Raw genomic sequence first — 19,548 nt, forward strand, 5'->3', positions numbered from 1 at the left:
AACTAAAAATTACGTTGATTTCTTAGGTATGAGTCAGCTAGAGAATATGATTGGTGGTGGTTCACCTGTACTTTTCTGTTGCCTTCTTTTTTTTTTTAAAAAAAATTTTTTTTTCAACGTTTATTTATTTTTGGGACAGAGAGAGACTGAGCATGAACGGGGGAGGGGCAGAGAGAGAGGGAGACACAGAATCGGAAACAGGCTCCAGGCTCTGAGCCATCAGCCCAGAGCCCGACGCGGGGCTCGAACTCACGGACCGCGAGATCGTGACCTGGCTGAAGTCGGACACTTAACCGACTGCGCCACCCAGGCGCCCCTGTTGCCTTCTTTTTAGATGAAAAAGGAAAACATTCTGTTGAACTAGATTTCTGAAAGCAGGCTTTTTATAAAACTTAGAATTTTGGGGAATGTATCCAAGAAAATTAGATTTTTATCAAAATATAGATATAAATTTCAAATTCTGTTCCTTACAGCATGAGCTGGAGAATATAGAACCTACTCAAGGCCTTTCAATAGAAGCCTCTGTGACATTTTTGCAGAGGCTAATCAGCCTTGTGGATGTGCTTATATTTGCAAGTTCTCTTGGCTTTACTGAAATTGAAGCTGAAAAAAATATGTCTTCTGGAGGAATTTTGCGACAGTGTCTCCGACTAGGTGAGCTGTTAAAACCTATCAGGAATTTACTTTAAAAATTTTCAGTTATCTTGACATATTAGATTGAAATTATCTTTTATCTGTTGTTGGGAAAATGAGTACTAGGCAATTTGTCATATGCTTTTTTTTAATCTCCAAAGAGTGAAGACTATCTAAGTACTATGCTTATAGTAGTAGTTATAAAATTGGCTAGAGGAATGACATGTTTTAAAAAATCTCAGTTGATTGTGGTCACCATTACCCCTCCTCCTCTGATCTTTTTTTTGCTCAAAAATGGCGCTTCTCAGATTTTAAGATGATTCATACACAAGAAATCACCATAGCATCTTGTTAAAATGCAGTTAGTGTGGGGTGAGGTCTATAATTGCCTAATATCCTAGGTGATGTTGAAACTGCTATCTTACAAACATACTTGAGTAGCAAGATTCTAAAACTAGCATCTTTCAAGTACAGCCTTTATCCACGTGATCCATGGTAATTTGTTGGAACAGTTCCTGAAATCTAGATCTCTATTCTCCTGGAGGCATTTCTTGCTTAGGTAAAAGTTAAAATACATAAAGAATTTTTAATGTCATCAGGGCTTCCTTAGGTGAAGCAAAATATTTTCTCTGGGCAGAAGGTTTCCTGCATCTAGTTGTAAATACTGAGGTTTTGTTAATGATTTGCTTATTAAATGGAGAGAAGCAGGTAGGAAGAGGTTGTTGAAGAAATGGAAGCAAAACCACTAGGAACCATTGCCACATGAAGAGAGATCAGAAATAAGGCATCTGTGGAAATGTAACACTAAAGGTGGAAAATTTCATTGTTAATGAAATATTTTCCCATTTTTAGCAGGAGTATCTGTTATATAAGCTGAGATATATTTAGACTTTTTTTGGTGCACTGATTATGTTTTGATTACTCAAAATGCTATTCAAACTACTTTTCAACTTAGGATGCTGTAAAGAACTTGATGTGACAGTTTTTAGAAATTTGTTTTAAAATTTTAATTAGATTCAAATGGTAAGTATAAGAAAACAAAAACTGTCATTTATTGACTACACTTGTTATTGCAGATTTCCAATGAGTCAGCAATTATTTTCTTTTATTCATGAGGATATTTGAGATCAGAGAAATTAGGAAATGTATTAAAAATACAAAAGCTGTAGTTGGTGAAGTTAGAATTTGAATATAGTTTAACTTGTTTTCCGACTTTTTCTGTTGTAACATACTTCCTTGAACTTTCTATTAGTAATATAATTAAACTATTTTGACTCCATTGCTTTTGTATATGCCATTTTTTTAAACGTTGCCACTTTCCTATAAAGAGTATACTTCTGGAATTAAAAATACAAGGCTATGCTATCAATGTGTCACTACACTCAAGTATTCCGAAATTAGGGAAATACTCATTTTCATAATTTGATCTACCCCAGCATCATGTCTTTTTATATTTGGAAGTGAGATTCTGAAAACTATTTGTTCAAAGTCTTTAATAGAGTATGGTAAGCTTGGTAAACAATCCAAGTGTTTGATCCCTGGTCTCCTCATTCCTATTCTTTCCTGAGGTTGGAGGTGAGAAGGCAGGATGGCAACAGTTAAGAGTAGCTTCTACTACTGAGACTGCCGAGTGTGATAGGTTTTTAACTTTGTGATACCCAAACTTGATTTTATGCAACCTGGGACAAAAAAGTGCAAAAGTTATTTTTCTGGGCCTGATTTCAAATTTGAGAGTCATTTTCCATACTCTCTTGCCCTCCCTCCCTCACTATATTCCTTGTTTCCTTTTCCCCAACTTTTGTTGCTGTCTTGCACTTATCTGAATACTTTCCTGTTTCAGTTCTATGCTAGCCATAGGATAGTCTGGTAGTAGAGTCCCCAGAGAAGTTTGCCATTTTGTTCTTAATTTGCTCTCCTACTCTTGTTCAGTTTATATAGCCTGAGTGCTACTGATCTGATCAAGAACTGAGATGAGGGGCGCCTGGGTGGCGCAGTCGGTTAAGCGTCCGACTTCAGCCAGGTCACGATCTCGCGGTCCGTGAGTTCGAGCCCCGCGTCGGACTCTGGACTGATGGCTCAGAGCCTGGACCTGTTTCCCATTCTGTGTCTCCCTCTCTCTCTGCCCCTCGCCCGTTCATGCTCTCTCTCTGTCCCAAAAATGAATAAAAACGCTGAAAAAAAAATAAAAAAAAAAAAAAGAACTGAGATGATTCACATGATAAGCATTTCATAGTCATGTTTGCATTACCTAATTCATCATTTAAACTTCAAAATTAATTTCTAAATAACCCAAGTAACTGATGGGGGACACATTTAGAGAGGTAGTTTTTTGAACAGGTGATTCATTTAATTTACTACTTATTTTAAGTTGTTGAAAATGTTCCAACCAAATTCTAGAATTTACATAACTCACAGGTTAGCAAACAGTGTTATTGCAGGCTCTTTAAAATTTCATAATCATAAGTTATATATAACATGAATACTATAGGATTTATGCTCAGAGAAGGTCACCATTTTAAGAGTATAATATTGGTGAAACTGTTCAGTTAGTCAAAAACAAAACAGAAAAAGGTTAATATCTGGTAGTAATATACTGGAACATCAAATCTTCAACAAAGATTTGGAGATCCTTAGGCTTATAAATGTGTTGGTTTCTACTGGATGAAATTATTATTATTATTATTATTATTATTATTATTATTTTATTTATTTATTTTTTACCCTTTATTTATTTTTGAGAAACAGAGAGAGAAAGAGCATGAGCAGGAGAGGGGCAGAGAGAGGGGGAGACACAGAATCCGAAGCAGGCTCCAGGCTCCAGACTCTGAGCTGTCAGCACAGAGCCTAATGCGGAACTCGAACTCACAAACTGCAAGATCATGACCTGAGCCAAAGTTGGATGCTTAACCGACTGAGCCACCCAGGCGCCCCAAAATTATTTTTATCATTATTATTATTTTGAGTATAGTTGACACACAATATTACATTAGTTTCAGGTGTACAACTTAGTGATTTGACAGGTTTATACATTAGGCTAGGTCCAGTTACGTTGCTATTACAATATTATTGACTGTATTCCTTATGCTCTGCTGTTTATTCCTGTGACTTACTCATTTCATAGTTGGAGGCCTACATCTGTCTTTACCCTTCACTCATTTGGCCCATTTGCCACTGCCCTACCCTCTGATAATCATTAGTTCTTTGTATTCATAGGCCTGATTATGCTTTTATTTGTTTATTAATTTTTTTTTTTAGATTTTATTTATGAGTGGAATCATACGGTATTTGTCTTCCTCATTCTGACTTATTTCACTTAGCATAATACTGGAGAGGCTATTTTGGACTTTATTAATCACAGTCTCTTTTCTGCCCCCCACCTTTTAAACGGTTTTAATGAAAACCAGTTAAAAGTAGACTCTGTAAATATTTTCTGTAAATGTTCTACCTTTTATCAGTCTCTATAAATATGTTGCTATAGTGATAGACCATAAGAAATACATGAAAGTTTTAAGTTTAACTATTTTACTTTGATGAAGGTGATAGGTTGTTATAGACTAGTTCATAACAGTGTGATTTGCTTTCTCTTTTTTCCTACTTTTCAGTTCTTTTCTTCCCTATCTTTTCCTTAATAAAAGATCATTCCACTTTAGCTTAGGTAAGCTCTAAGAAACACTAGCCTGTTGATTTAGTTCCCTGAAATGATTCTTCTCTTAGCAGTGGGCCCTAACAGTGTAGCTAACAAAGTCACAAAACAACCACTAGGTGATAGAGTCCAGGAACATTGTAGGAATTTGCTGAAAGTAATCTGTTTCAAATAAAAGCTTATGTAAATCATATTATGTAGGTGATTTTTATCAATTCCAAAATCTTAAATAAAATTTTCTGGCTCAATCTTTTCCTTAAATTACAGTGTGTGCTGTGGCAGTTAGGAATTGTTTAGAGTGTCAGCAGCATTCACAGCTGAAAGCTAGAGGAGATACAGCCAAGGGCCAGAAAACAGTACACAGCCTGATTCCCATGGGGAAATCTGCCGCAAAGGTAAGCATACAGAATAATTAATTTAATAAAAAAGTACCTCTTACTTTATGATTAAGATCTTAGATTTAGTTGTTCATTTCAACATAAAGTTAAGTAAATCTGACAAAGGTTCTAAAATAGTTATTTTAGTCTGTGGACATAACATTCAAATATTTGTGTTTAAATATACAGTAAAGATTTGCTTATACTTAATCTTGTCTGCTTTTCCAAGTGTTTACTTTTCTAGTGTCTTTGTTATGTCAAATATGTCAATTTCCTTTGAATATGTCAATTTGTATTTCATGAACTTGGTGAGTTAGCATGCAGTTTGATTTTTCCTTTATGGCTCCCTTCTGTGACCCCCACCTCTATCCCAGTACCCCTAAAAAGAAGACAGAAGGAAGTAGGAAAAATAAGCTAGGAGAAACAATGTTACAGCCTTTTTTTTCCTGGTTCTTGGAATACTGTGCTAATATTTTAAAATGTCTGTGTAATACATATATATTTTTTGTCTTAAATAGAGTCCAGTGGACATTATAACTGGTGGTATATCTCCAGTAAGAGATTTTGACAAGCTTCTACAAGACATGGATATTAATCGGCTTAGGGCAGTTGTCTTCAGAGACATAGTAAGTTACAGTATTTCTTTCACATACTCTTACTCTTAGCTGATACATATTTCTACCTAGGCCCAAAGTATTGAAAGGAAAAACTTTGTGATATAAAACAGTTGAATAGAGATAAGAAGGACTGGAACCAATTCTCATGACAATAATTTTAGAATCTTAGAATATTGGACAGTACTATTTATATAAGTGGAATTAATATATCAGAGTAATGATACTGAAAAGAATAAAACGTTATTACATATTAAGCACTGTAAGTGCTTCACATGCACTAAATCCAACGACTTCTTGAGTTGTGTACTTTTGTAATTCTCATAATATAAATGAGGAATCTGAGGCAGAGAGCTTGAGTAACTTGTTCAAGTTAATGGAGCTAGTAAATGATAGGATTCCAACCCAGCAGTCTTAAACTCCAGAATCTACGCTCTGAAAGTAATGAAATGTTCAAATTCTGAATGGCATATTATTTTTACTGAATATTGGATGTTTTTCCCTCAAACAACTAGAATTACAATAATGAAATGTGGCAGTTTTAATTTTTAAAAAATGTTTGTTTTAGTTGATTTTGACATGTGGTGCAGTTTTCACGTATAAATTGTAAAGTCGTATAAGAAAGTCTAAAGAATAAAGAAAGTATAAAGATGAAAATAAAAATTATTTGGGGGTGCCTAGGTGTACAGTTGGTTAAGTGTCTGACTCTTGATTTTTGACTTGCTCAGGTCCTAATCCCAGGGTTGTGTAGGACTCCATGCTGGGTATGGAGCCTGCTTAAGATTCTCTCTTTTCTCTCTCTCTCTCTCTCTCTCTCTCTCTCTCTCTCTCTCTCTCTGTGCCCCTCCCCTGATCATGCCCTTTCTCTGTCCAAAAATTATATATTATATATATATGTGTGTGTGTATATATATATATATGTATACATATATATATTTGTAATCCTCACCAGTATTTGTAGTATTATCATTACTTAATAATTATTAAACACTTACTGCATTTAGTACTAGATGTTCTATTTTACATGCAAGTCTTTTTATAAATTTTATAACTTTTTTTTTTAATATGAAATTTATTGTCAAATTGGTTTCCATACAACACTCAGTGCTCATCCCAACAGGTGCCCTCCTCAGTGCCCATCAGTTTTAATTTTCCCTCCTCTTTTTGTAGGGTCTTGGTGCTCTTTTGAGTTCTTAACTAAGTTTTGTACACATATACAATTTGTTAATAGTAGTTGTAGTTAATAGTTATTACCTATAGTTAGCAGTTACTGAATGTTTACTGTGTTTTAAGCATGGAAACGGATGCTCTGTATCATTTAATTCGTGTAGTAATCCTTTGAGAAAGATGGAAATGTTAGGTTAAATATTATGGTTAAGATCACACAAATAATAAGAGATGGAAGTGGGTTAAGGACCTAGGGAATGTGGTTCTTGGAATTTTGATCTTAACCATTAGGTGTGTTGCCTCTTTAGATCTCCATATATTTGCTTCTTGATAGCTCTTATTATTCCTTTCGTTAAGAAACCATCAACTGTTTTTTTTTCCCCCAAACCCACTGACTGTGGTTTATTTTGGGACCAAATATTGTTGCTACTTTCCTTTTCTTTGGTTGAGTCCATTGCCCCATAGCTTTGTTTTTCCTACAGTGATTTTTATTTTTTTTTTTTAATTTAAAAAAAAAAATTTTTTTTCCAACGTTTATTTATTTTTGGGACAGAGAGAGACAGAGCATGAACGGGGGAGGGGCAGAGAGAGAGGGAGACACAGAATCGGAAACAGGCTCCAGGCTCCGAGCCATCAGCCCAGAGCCCGACGCGGGGCTCGAACCCACGGACAGCGAGATCGTGACCTGGCTGAAGTCCGACGCTTAACCGACTGCGCCACCCAGGCGCCCCCCCTACAGTGATTTTTAAAAATCTATAATAAGTAATATAATTCTTTTGCTTTAAATATTCTTTAATGGCTTCCCATAGTACTTGAAATGAAAATTCCTTATCTTGGCTCTTTATGATTTGGCTCTTTGGAACTTTGTAACAAGTTTTTATGTCAGGATATTTGGACAGAGAATTAGAGTATCTCTTATGTTTAACATGTAATTTTTAAAAGTAATTAATAACTAAATTTTTTTTTTTGTAATTAAAAAAGTTTTATAATCATAGGAGTTTTAGAAAAAAGACTGTGCTGGGGTGCCTGGGTGGCGCAGTCGGTTAAGCGTCGGACTTCAGCCAGGTCACGATCTCGCGGTCCGTGGGTTCGAGCCCCGCGTCGGGCTATGGGCTGATGGCTCGGAGCCTGGAGCCTGTTTCCGATTCTGTGTCTCCCTCTCTCTCTGCCCCTCCCCCGTTCATGCTCTGTCTCTCTCTGTCCCAAAAATAAATAAACGTTGAAAAAAAAAATTAAAAAAAAAAAAAGAAAAAAGACTGTGTTTCCCAAACTATATCCCAGAGTCTCTTTTAGCATAATCCAATTTTGATGAAAAAGGAAATGACCTTAGATTGGCAATATAAAGAAGTTACTACCCTGAGGTTAAGTGCTAAACTTTGTAAACGCTGTAATCTGAGTTCACATTTGCTTTTTCAGTTACTATATGCCTTTATGTCAATTATTCTTCTAGGCCTCATCTTGTTAAAAGGGGTTAATGAATGTGTTTGAACTACATAGTACAGTGCCCGGTCCATTATAAGTATTCAGTAAGTGATACCTACAGTTGAAAACAAATTTATTTGGGGATAAAAGGCTGAAACATAAATATCTATGGGATGTTTCTTCTTTGGACAGAAATTAGGCTTATTCTATAAACTTCATACTGTAATAACTAAATATTGAACATATTAATGCGCTAAATAAGTATTTAGATAGTCATATAAATAATTTGTGTAGATTAAGAAGTTAGAATCAAGTAAGTTATTTGCCTACATTTTTGGTGCCAACATCATTGGCAACAATTATTATAATGGTGCCAGTATTGTGGGGCAGTAGAACACAGGAGTGTTTGGAGAAAAGGAATGGTTAATAAAACAGGAAAATGTACATTTATCTTTTCCATCAAGGCTAATAAGGTCTTATATATGAGCCTAAAGAGTATCATAGATTCTTTACAGATTAATATTTGTGTTAAGTGGAAATGCTCAGGTTGAACGTGATATCTCGTTCCTTCCCAGAAATTATGTCAAAAAACATTTGACACTAGCTAATTGACTTTGTTTCATTTGCACCTTTAGTTGCCATTTATTTATCTGCTAGGCAACAGTGTTCTTTGTTTTCCTTATTATAAGTTTTCTGCTACTCACGGTACCTCTGGTTTTCAGAATTTGATGGACAAGTTTAAGTTTTTCCTTTAAGTGCAAACCTATTTTGAAAAATATTCAGAATAGTGATGTGTGCAGGGTCCCTTTGAAGATGGAGTATTGGACTAGATGAAGAGGTCATCAGTATACTGACATGTAGGTGATCTGTAGAGCTATGATGAAGCCCTGACCTCTTCTAGAGGTCAACGTAGTTTGTCCTTTTCTCTCTGGCAGACACTATATTTTCAATCTTAGACACTTGGTTGTCTGTACTATTTAAAATGCTCTTGAGAATTCCTTTGGCATCTTGTTCTGTATCTGATTACCTTGCTTTTTTTCTCTTGGATGTTTGCCTTTTAGGAAAATTGTTAATTCTGATTTTTTTTTTGCATATTCTTTTTTTTTTCCTAAGTTTAGAGAGAAGGAGAGAGAGAGAGAAAGAAAGCACAAGTCAGGGAAAGGAGCATAGGGAGAGAGAGAATCTTAAGGAGGCTCCATGCTCAGTGTGGAGCCTGATGTGGGGCTTAATCCCTTGACCCTGAGATCATTACCTGAGCCCAAATCAAGAGTCAGACTAAGCCCCCCAGGCGCCTCTGCATATTTTAATTCTTATGATTAGAAGTAAAAATAGTTATACATATGTAATGATAATTGCTTTCTGATTAATCTTACAAGGTATATTATGCCATATGTCTTCTGACTGAGTTAGCTCATTTTAAAAACAAACCAAATTCTCTGTTTCCATGTTTCACAAGTATTAAAAACTCTCATTTACAGGCATTTTTCCAAGACTCTTTGCCTAATCTTTGTTGAGGTGAATTTATTATTATTTTCAGTGTATGTCAAAAGATTTTTGGATGTATTTTATATGTAAATATTGTCATGTAAAATAAGATCGAAACATGTTACTTAATAGTGGCATGATCAACTACTTTTATTTTTCCCTAGGAGGATAGCAAACAAGCTCAGTTTTTAGCCTTGGCAGTTGTATACTTCATCTCTGTTCTTATGGTCTCAAAGTACAGAGACATTTTGGAACCCCAAAATGAAAGGCGTAACCAGTCGTTTAAAGAAGCTGGTAGTGAAAGTGGGAATTTATCACTTCCTGGTAAGCTTCCATATTTTATTCTCTGGGATCCAGAGTTCAAGTAAAACATTACCTAATAGTTAAAATATTCTGGAATTTAAATCCATTTATTTATAAAGTGAGAGTATATATTTTTAAATTAATAACTATATATTTCAATTTATTTTAAGTACCGTGTAGTTAATTGCAGTTGGGAGATGATTTTTTTTTTTTAAATGAGCCATTTAATTAAAACATAAGTGAGAAAATGTTATCTTTTACAAATACCATGTTAAACATTTTTGTTTGCCTTGGCATTTATTGTGAAGAAGAAATAATTCATATTTCTCTATAAGAGGCAGATTTGCTAATAAATAACAGTAATAACTAGAGGTGTAGAGTAGCTGCAAGTTATAGATGTATAGTTAGAGAAGCACCTTTTGCAGTCATAGAAGTAGCTACCACTTAGTGGAGGTGATTTTATTTATTTAATAAGCATTCATTCAGTACCGACTAGGTATTTGGGTATATTCATGAACAAAAGAGGAGAAGAACGTCAGCCTTCTTGGAGCTTATATATTCTTGTGAGAGGAGATCGAAAAGAAGAAGTAGATGTACTAAATAAATTGTATAGTATTTTAGAAGGTGGTAAGTTCTAAGAAATGATAAAATTGAACAGAGAAAAATTTCAGGAATGATTAAGAGATATGGAGTGTGGGTTTTTACTCTAAGGAAAGTGGAGAATTATTTGTGTGTTTTGAGATAGCAGTTGACAATTGACTTAAGTTTTTCAAAGTAACACTTGGGATTCTGTAGGGAGAATACATTCTAGAGGGCAAGGATGAAAAACAGTGTTTTAGTTGTGTACTTCTGTATAACATTACCTGAAAGTTCAGTGGCTAAAGCCATAACTGTTTTAGTTTTGTTATCATGATTCTGTGAATTTAATTCATATAGGGCACAGTATCATTCATCCCTGCTCCAGATGATGTTTGCTGGGGTTGTAAAGTCTGGGATGGCTTTTCTACTCATACATCTAGTGCCTAGCAAGGATGGCTCCAAGAGCTGAGGCTGACTGACTCGAAATGGCTCAGCTGGGATTATATGTCTGGGTCCTTGATAATTGTTCTTAGTAAATTCTTTGGTTTTCCTCCATTAGTTCGGAGGGCCTCTATCTTTATATCGTCTCTATACATGTTCCCTCTAGCAAGGTAGCCAGCTTGCTTACAGAGGTGTTCAGGGATTCTGAGAAATGCCCAAGCTGCCAGATCTTTGTAATGCTTGAGCACAGAACTGGCCCAGTGCTAATTCTGCCTCATTCTGTTGGTTAAAGTAAGTGAGGCCCAGCCCGCATTCAAGGGAGTGAATACCAGAATGCATGGAGCAACAGAATTATTAATATAACAGTCTAATACAACCAGTTGGGAGGATATTGCAATAATCCAGGAAAGAGTAGATTTTGGGAGGACTCAAATGGTGGTTGTAGAGTAGTGAGCATTTGTCAGATTCTGGATATATTTTGATGGTAGAGCAGGATTTATTTATTTATTTATTTATTTATTTATTTATTTATGAAATTTATTTATGAAATTTATTGTCAAATTGGTTTCCATACAACACCCAGTGCTCATCCCAAAAGAGAGAGAGCAGGATTGAAAATACTAGGTGTGAATATGTGAAAGATGCAATGTCATCAAGAATGATTATAAGGTGTAGTTGGATAGACTGAAAGTTAAAAATATTCAGGGAAAAATAAATTCAGTTTTCACCATGTTGAGTTTGAGATATCTTTTAGACATACAAGATGTAAAGTAGGCACTTATAAATAAGTATGTATTGTTTTGTTGATACAGTAGTGTTGTAAAACTTTAAGAGTGAATGAGATCACTCAAGGGAGTAAATATTGTTAGGGAAGATAAGTATTAAGTCCCTCCAACTTAAGAAATCAAGGAGAAAAATAAGTGAAGGGAATTAAGAAGGAACAACCAGGGAGGTAATAGATAAAGAATGAGAAGAGCATAATGTCCTATTAGCAAAGTGAAAAAAGTATTGGCAAGTTAGAGGGAATAATCCTTTGTTGGTGCTGTGTCAAGTGCTGAGGACTGACCATTGGAGTTATCAAGATGGAGGTTTTTGGTAACCATTGGATTTAGGAAGATGGAACATTTTTGTTGGTATGCAGTGAATGCCTGATTAGAGGGAATGAGTCAAACAGAGTAGGTGATGCTCTTTGTTGAACTAGATTTTAAAGATTATTGAATTATTCTTGCATATAGGAAGGATGACATGTGTTTTTTTTTTAGCAAGTAGAAACTGTGTTTGAGGTAGAAATCTTGGAATTATTGTCCAGAGAAATGGCAATGTATAAAGGCACAGAAGCCCCAAATGTTGTCCCATGTTTAGCAGATTGCACGTAATTTGATGTTATAAAGTGTGATGGCATGAATAGCAGAAGATAAAGTTGTAAATTAATAGTCATCTGATAAATAGTTGATGACCTACTACGTGCCAGGCATTGTTATGGGCCCAGGCATGGTTATAGGTACTGGACATGCAGTGTTAAAGAAGACAAATTCCCTGCCTTTATTAAATTTAAATTCTATCAGACTCATATTATTAAAGAGTCTTATACTTTATCAAGGATTTTGGATATTTTCTTCTAGGCCAATGGCTTTCAGCCTTGTGTTGCTATCCATTGGTATGTCATGGTCAGTTTGGCAGTTTTTTCTCAGTTTATTATCATTTATTACTTTTATTCTCATTGTTTTATTGAAACATCTATTTTGTTGTTATAGTCAGTATATTACATGCATCTATTATTACATAGATTATGTAATTTATTTTTGCCTTTTATTAGAACATGCCATATATTTCCTAATTTAAAATACTAGATGGTGGGGTGGGTTAAATAGGTGTTATGATGAGCACAGGGTGATGGATGGAAGTGTTGAATCACTATATTGTACACCTGAAACTAATATAACTATGTGTGAAACTAACTGAAATTAAAATAAAAACTTTAAAAAATAAATAAAATAGTAGATAGCTGTTAGGGCTGGATGTACCTTTTAAAAATTGCTTCTAAATTTTTTTTTTGTTTCTACTTTCCTTTTGTTTCTTGGTAAGATGTAGAAAACGCACCATCAGCATTCAGTCCGCCAACCCCAGCATTGGTGGAAGAATCTGAAAGCACGTCATCTGCTCGAAGGAGGGACTCAGGCATTGGGGAAGAAACAGCTACTGGCTTAGGAAGCAGTGTACATGTAGCTCCTCTGATAGCACCTCCAAGTGTCAGTGCAGGCCCAGATGCAATCAGCGAGGCGCTGTGCACTCTTTCTTTAGAAGTCAATAAAACTCAGGAAGCCAGAAATGATGGAGGAAATGAGTCGAATAACAAGGCTGCACCATCGGTTTCAGTTTCAAAAAATGTCAATGTGAAGGACATTCTTCGAAGCTTGGTTAATATACCAGCAGATGGAGTCACAGTGGATCCTACCCTTCTGCCACCAGCCTGTCTTGGAGCTCTTGGTGATCTTTCTGTTGAACAACCTGTGCAGTTCAGATCTTTTGATAGGTACTGTAAATAGTCTTTTGTTTTGGTCTGCTTATATGTATAAAATTCAAAGGGTAAACAGGAACTTAATTTAACTCTGCTAGATTTTGTAGCTTCAACATTAGAAAGTGGTGTTTTGATCTAGTTTATAAAAATTACAAGGATGTTTTTGTTGTATAAAAGGCTTGTAAGTAGGCAACAAGGTATTCACATTTTTGTTTTTCATCATACCAATAAGATGATTTAAAAATAATATTTAATCTTAATGTTACATTGGCAAATTATATGGACAATCATTTTGTTGTTATAAGTTATTCGCCTTTACCTACACATGGCTACCTTTCACTCTTTTGCTGGCAGTACTGTGCCAGCTTTTGTGAAAAGAAGTCTGAATCTGTGGATTTCAACAGACTCAGGAATTCAGCAAGGTGTTCAGAGCTTGACAGCTTTAGAAAGCAGACTGTACATTCCTGACTTTAGGTTCTGCTGCCTAGTGAACCTTTTGCTAATATGCCTGAAATTTTTTTGTATATATTATTAAACTTTCTGAAATTCTACCTATAAGACATATATGTATTGAGTTATTAAATACAGTCTTTTTCAAAGATCAGTATTTTATCTTGATATAAGCTCTAACTTATAGAGAAGTTGCTAGTTAAAAGAACTTTTGTTTTTCCGGAGTAATTTGAAAGGAAGTTGACACAGTAATCCATCCCCTTTGAATATTTTATTGTATATTTTCTTTCCTTTATTTAAAAATTTTATTTTTTAGGGAGTGAGCGAGCAAGAGAGTGTGTGTGCTACTGGGGCAGGGAACAGAGAGAAAGAGAGAGAGAATCTGAAGCAGCACAGAGCTGGATGCAGGGCTTGATCCCATGACCCTGGGATCATGACCTGAGCCCAAATCAGGAGTCAGACATGCTGAACTAACTGAGCCACCCAGGCGCCCCTCAAAGAGTATATTTAAAACTGTTTATAGCAATGGCTATATTTTGAGGGTGGGAAGAGGTGTACATAACTAGTTTTTAAAATATTCTCAATTATTATAATTTGTTTAAATTTGTATTAATCTTAGATTGAGTAGTCAAATACTTGCGGGTAGATTTTTAAAAATAATTTATTTTTGAGAGAGAGAGAGAGGGTGCATGCGCATGCAAGTGGGGGAGGGGTAGAGAGGGGGACAAAGGATCTGAAGCGGCTCTGTTCTGACAGTAGTAAGCCTGATGTGGGACTCAAACTCATGAACCATGAGATCATGACCTGAAGTTGGACACTCAACCGACTGAGTCACCTAGGTGCCTCAAGGGGAAGTAGATTTTTCAATTTAATATATCTTACTAATATAGGCAAAGTTTCCTTAAATGTCCCAAATTTGAAAATTGTTGGCATTTATTTATTTTAAACTTGTATAGGAATTAAATCTATGCTTTAGTATGTCTTCAGTGAGTGAGTTATAAATTTATTTAGGAAATCATGCCTTAGTAATACGTAGTAAGGGGTTTACTGAAATAGAATCCGGAGGGGGGATTTTTGTGATAGCGTTTTTCAGGATGTTATTTGGAACTTACATGTCTAGTATGCACTTAACATATTGTCTGATGGCAAGCACAGTGCTCTGTTTTTTCCCCTTCTTTTTCTCAGCAAGAGACACCTTTTGAAAAACTATTTTCGTGCAGCTGTAGACCAGTGGAATATCTTTGGGAATTTCAAAGCATCCCTCTGATCATGTATTTATCTCTGGAATGCTGTGTCAGAAATCACAACTCTCCTCATATCTTAAGAATTATCAACTTCCAAGCAATAGCTGGAAAGTTTAGAGTAACAGCTACATGAGTGGAACCTTGCTGAAAGGCTGCCAGGTGGTGGGCCTTTGTGGATGGCAAGGTGTTTGTGTTCATTCCCATGCCAAAATTCTTGCTCTTATCTAATTTGAAGATCCTCTGTGGTGATTAGTGGATGCCAGGGATTTATCTTGATAAAGTTCAAGGGCTTGTCTGGCTTTTCAATTAGATCCTAAGGGAGTAAAGTGCTAGGCTTAAAATGCTCTTTTCTCCTTTAGTGAACTATTTGCATGCTAAATAAAATAGCATTTATGTGAAAGTTTATGATATTTGAAACTGGTTACTGTTTTGAAATGGAACTTCTGAACCTTAGTGATCTGGAAGGCATTGTTGCTCTTTGTTGTGGCTAAATAAAAAGAAACTTTCACAGAGGTCTCCCTTGTTCATATAAAAAAAAGTCAACAGTGTTTACACTTTCTGTGTGTTTAACTTTAGGAAAATTACTTCTTTCTCATCTGTAAAATGGGGATGATAATATGTAGTACTTAAATTCATGGTTTGTTATAAATAATTCCTCTGTATTCTTAGTGCAGTGCCTCACAGATACTAGTTATTCATTAAAGTTAGTGAGTTTGTAAAGAAAATTATAACATGTAAAGTCTTATACTTTAATATTTGGATTTTAATTGACAGTTTTGAAAAATAGCTTATAAAAGACATATCTGTCTTACAAATTCTTTATGCCAAACAGTTTCAAGTGTTTTTGTCAAAGTTGATGGCAGTTACTAAAAATCTAGAGTTATTTCCTTAAATATTAACAAGGATTTCTATCAGTCTCTTTAATAGAATCTTAAACTGCACCCTGAGAACAATGCCAGACATATCCCTAGAATCTCAAACTTGTGCCACATGCATGTTGCATTTTCTTTGTGTTTTCCAAAGCATTTTAGAGAAACGTGAAATCTTAGTCCTTTAATGATCATTCTTAAGTAGTGGTAAATATAAATTTCTGCAATTTTTAAACTGTTGGACATGCTTTATTAGTTTAAATTTGTACTTACATACATGATAAATATGAGGGCTTAAAGATCACCTCTACTGGAGATTTTAGTCCTTCAGTATGGATGGAAACTTTGTGATAATGAAAATAGTAAAGGAAAGGAAAATATCCTGAAGTCTGCTGACTGCTTTTTGTCCTTTCAATTACTATGACTTGGAATTTTCTTTGGTTTTATGTGGCCCAAAGCTGAAGCATAATTATTTTGCTTCCTCAGAAATGGTTTGAATCAAAAATTTTGGAAATGGATTCAGTTTATTTCCCACTTATGTACTAAGTGGGCTAAAGAAAGGAAAACTTTTTCCATTTGTGAGCACATAGATATTTTATTTTGGTAGTAATACATGCCTAATTTTATATCTTGGAAATCTTTACTACCATTGCTTATAGATGATTATACTATAGAATTGTGCTTAAATATTAAAATGATTGTGGTAATGGTTGCACAACTCTGTGAACATACTAAAAACCATTTAACTTTACATTTAAATTGTGTAATATGTGAATTACATATATCTCAATGAAACTTAAGAAAAAGGTCAATATGAGAAAACAGTTCAAATAAAAGCTCTTGTTTGGGCGAACTTGGAATTGTAGGGCATTTATGTTGGCAAGTTATTTTACCTGTCTGAGCTTTACTATTTTAATTTTTAAAGTGGAAGTAAAATGTAAGGGTTTTTTGGAGAATTTAGTAGTAATTCTTGGCATATCATCGGTTTAATTCATAGCTATTAATGATTTATACATTTATATAACAGAATAGTGTTATATAGTTTATATAACACAAAGAATAGTGCATTATGAATGTTGACTTGGAGACTCTGGGGAGGCTTACCTTTAAAAAATTTTTTTTTAATGTTTATTTATTTTTGAGAGAGAGAAAGAGGGGGAGAGAAACAAAGCACGAATAGGGGAGGGGTAGCAGAGGGAGTGGGAGACACAGAATCTGAAGTAGGCTCCAGGCTCTGAGCTGTCAGCACAGAGCCCCACGTGGGGCTCGAATTCATGAACCATGAGGTCATTTGAGCCAAAGTGGGACGCTTAACTGACTAAGCCATCCTGGCACCCCTGGGGAGGCTTACCTTTAAACAAGGTTTTGAAAGGTCAGAAGGAAAAGTTTCCTAGCAAGCAGGGATAAAGGGAAGGCTGCTTGGCTGAGGAATAGTATATACAAAGGGTTGGAATTGTGAAATAACATACATGCTCAGGAATCGTAAGAGCATATTGCAGAAATTTGTAAGGAATGCTGGATTAAATGTAAACTCATGTAGGTAGCCATACTTCAGATGTATTAGGGGTGAGAATATGAGACAGATCTTGGAAAATAAATATCTACTGAGCTGTAGTAAAGAATAAGTATTATACATGATTGAAAGAATTATTAATGGTAATAGGTTAAAGGATTAGAAATGAGATCAAGGGGTTCCTGGGTGGCTCAGTTGGTTAAGTATCCAGCTTGATCTCAGCTCAGATCTTGTTCTCAGGGTTGTGAGTTCAAGCCCTGTGCTGGGCTCCACGCTGGGTGTGAAGCCTACTTAAAAAAAAAAAAAAAATGAGATCAAGTTTTTTGTTACCTTTAATTAACCATGCCATCTTGGACAGAGATTGTACATACTAAGGAACGAACACCTGTAGTAGATTTTTTTCTGTTACTAGTTTTCCAACATTTTATTGCGAAAATGTTGAAATATACAGAAGAATTGTACAGTGAACATCCATAGACTCCATCACTCTATTTACTTCATCATGTAATTCTCCCTATATACATTCCTCTCTCCATCTTATTTTTTTATGTGTTTCAGCAGACATCAGTTCACTTCATAAACATTTAACCATGCAGATCTTAGAGATCAGTACAGTTTTTTAAGGTAAAATGTACATGCATTGGAAGGCACAGATCTTAATGTGTATCATTTGATGAATTTTGACAGATTTGTACACCTGTGTGGCCCAAGTCCTCAATCAAGACATCATCAGTCTTGGAAGTTCCTTCATGCACATTCCCAGCCAATGACGGTCCCCATCCCCTAGATGCAGTTACTCTTCTGATTCCTTCCTACCATAGATTAGTTTTGCCTTTTCTAGAACTTCATGTGAAAAGAAATACAAAATTTGTGTTATGTATGAGGCTTTCTTCACTCACCATAATGCTTTTGAGATTCACCTATGTTACATTTATTAGTAGTTTCTTTTAATTGCTGAGGATCTTTTCGTATATAAGCTTATCACTTACTCATTTTTCTTTTGAAAGGATTCTGAGCTGTTTCTGGTTTTTGGCTATTAAATAAGGCCTCTTAAACATTATTGTACACATTTTTTGTGGGCATAAAGTTATCTTGAGGAAATTCCTAAGAGTGGAATTGCTGGTACAAAGGGTCGTTTTACTATGTCTTAAATTTCAGTTATGGAAAAAACAATTTCAGCTTTCTCAATACTATTTTCTGTTGCTCATTTCAGTGCTTACATATATGAGTGATCTAGGTCTTGCCAGTTCTTTCTTTTGGGAAGAAATGTGAAAGTAAATTCTGTATAGTACTCCTCACTCCAAAATAGGTTGCTAGGGAATGCAGCTAGAGATTTTCTTAAACAATAGGTTTATGAATTTCTGCCTCGAGTAGGAAATATATAAATTATTTTTTGTATTGTTTTGAGTGTTCCCCGTGTGTGCACACGCACACACACGGTCATATCTACTCCCCCTAAAGTCAATAGTCTTCATCTGATATAAGCTACTATGATTTAAGCACACCATTTTGGATTGAGGGCTCAGGTGGCTGTTGCTTCTATTTTTTAGTGTATAGTTAACATTGGCAGTCACCCTTATAATGATGTGACACCGGCTACCCCCAAGTACATTGAATAAACCATGCCTAACACAAGAGAACTTGATTTAATTGGCAACACTGTTTGCCATCACATGATAGGCATTGAAGTAAAACAGAACCTATTTCGCGTTGCATTATCTCTCTTTGGTATAACAACAAAAACAAAATGTATTTTTGAGTTACTGGAATTACATAATTTCCACTTTTGAATACATTTATTGGGATCAAGTATCTAAGTAACTTTATTTAGAAACTGAATACTTTAAAGCTGTTAAGGGAATACTTGAAGCTTGCAGTTACAATATTGTCAACAAAAGATGTGATTAAATAAATTGAATGTTGAAGACTTTAGGCTTATGGTTAACACCAGGTAATTAAAAGTAAGCACTGCTGTGGGAGTGCATTATATATCAGCTGTCCTCTTTACCTCATTAACTGGGTTTTTGCATGTTTATGGAGCTAACTTCAATTAAAAATGCCTTTTAGTTATGCCTAATAAGGTCTTTTAGTTACTATTTGGGTATAAAGTATTACGCTTTAATTGAAATTGGTGTATATAAATACCTGTGTTTGAATAATAGACAAAATGAATTTGATTATTTGGAATTTTTTGCATCTAGCTTTTATACCTATGCATTGTTTTTTTTCCATATAATATTGTCAAAAGATAGTCTTTGGGGGTTAAAAAGAGAAACTTGATTATGTAGGT

The 19,548-nt window shown here is 35.0% G+C and overlaps 1 protein-coding gene across 6 annotated transcripts in view; it reads left to right on the top strand.

Moving 5' to 3' along the window:
• The window catches only part of LRBA (LPS responsive beige-like anchor protein), a 775,946-nt gene that overhangs the window by 202,124 nt on the left and 554,274 nt on the right, over positions 1-19,548 (top strand). For all 6 annotated transcript variants that reach the window (XM_023252764.2, XM_045056857.1, XM_023252765.2 and 3 more), the window contains exons 26-30: positions 474-654; positions 4,544-4,671; positions 5,172-5,279; positions 9,506-9,665; positions 12,750-13,197. In XM_023252764.2, coding sequence (XP_023108532.2) covers positions 474-654; positions 4,544-4,671; positions 5,172-5,279; positions 9,506-9,665; positions 12,750-13,197 — 1,025 coding nt within the window. The remainder of the gene's footprint in view (positions 1-473; positions 655-4,543; positions 4,672-5,171; positions 5,280-9,505; positions 9,666-12,749; positions 13,198-19,548) is intronic.

The sequence above is a fragment of the Felis catus genome, chromosome B1, assembly GCF_018350175.1.
Source record: "Felis catus isolate Fca126 chromosome B1, F.catus_Fca126_mat1.0, whole genome shotgun sequence".
Taxonomy (NCBI): Eukaryota; Metazoa; Chordata; class Mammalia; order Carnivora; family Felidae; genus Felis; species Felis catus.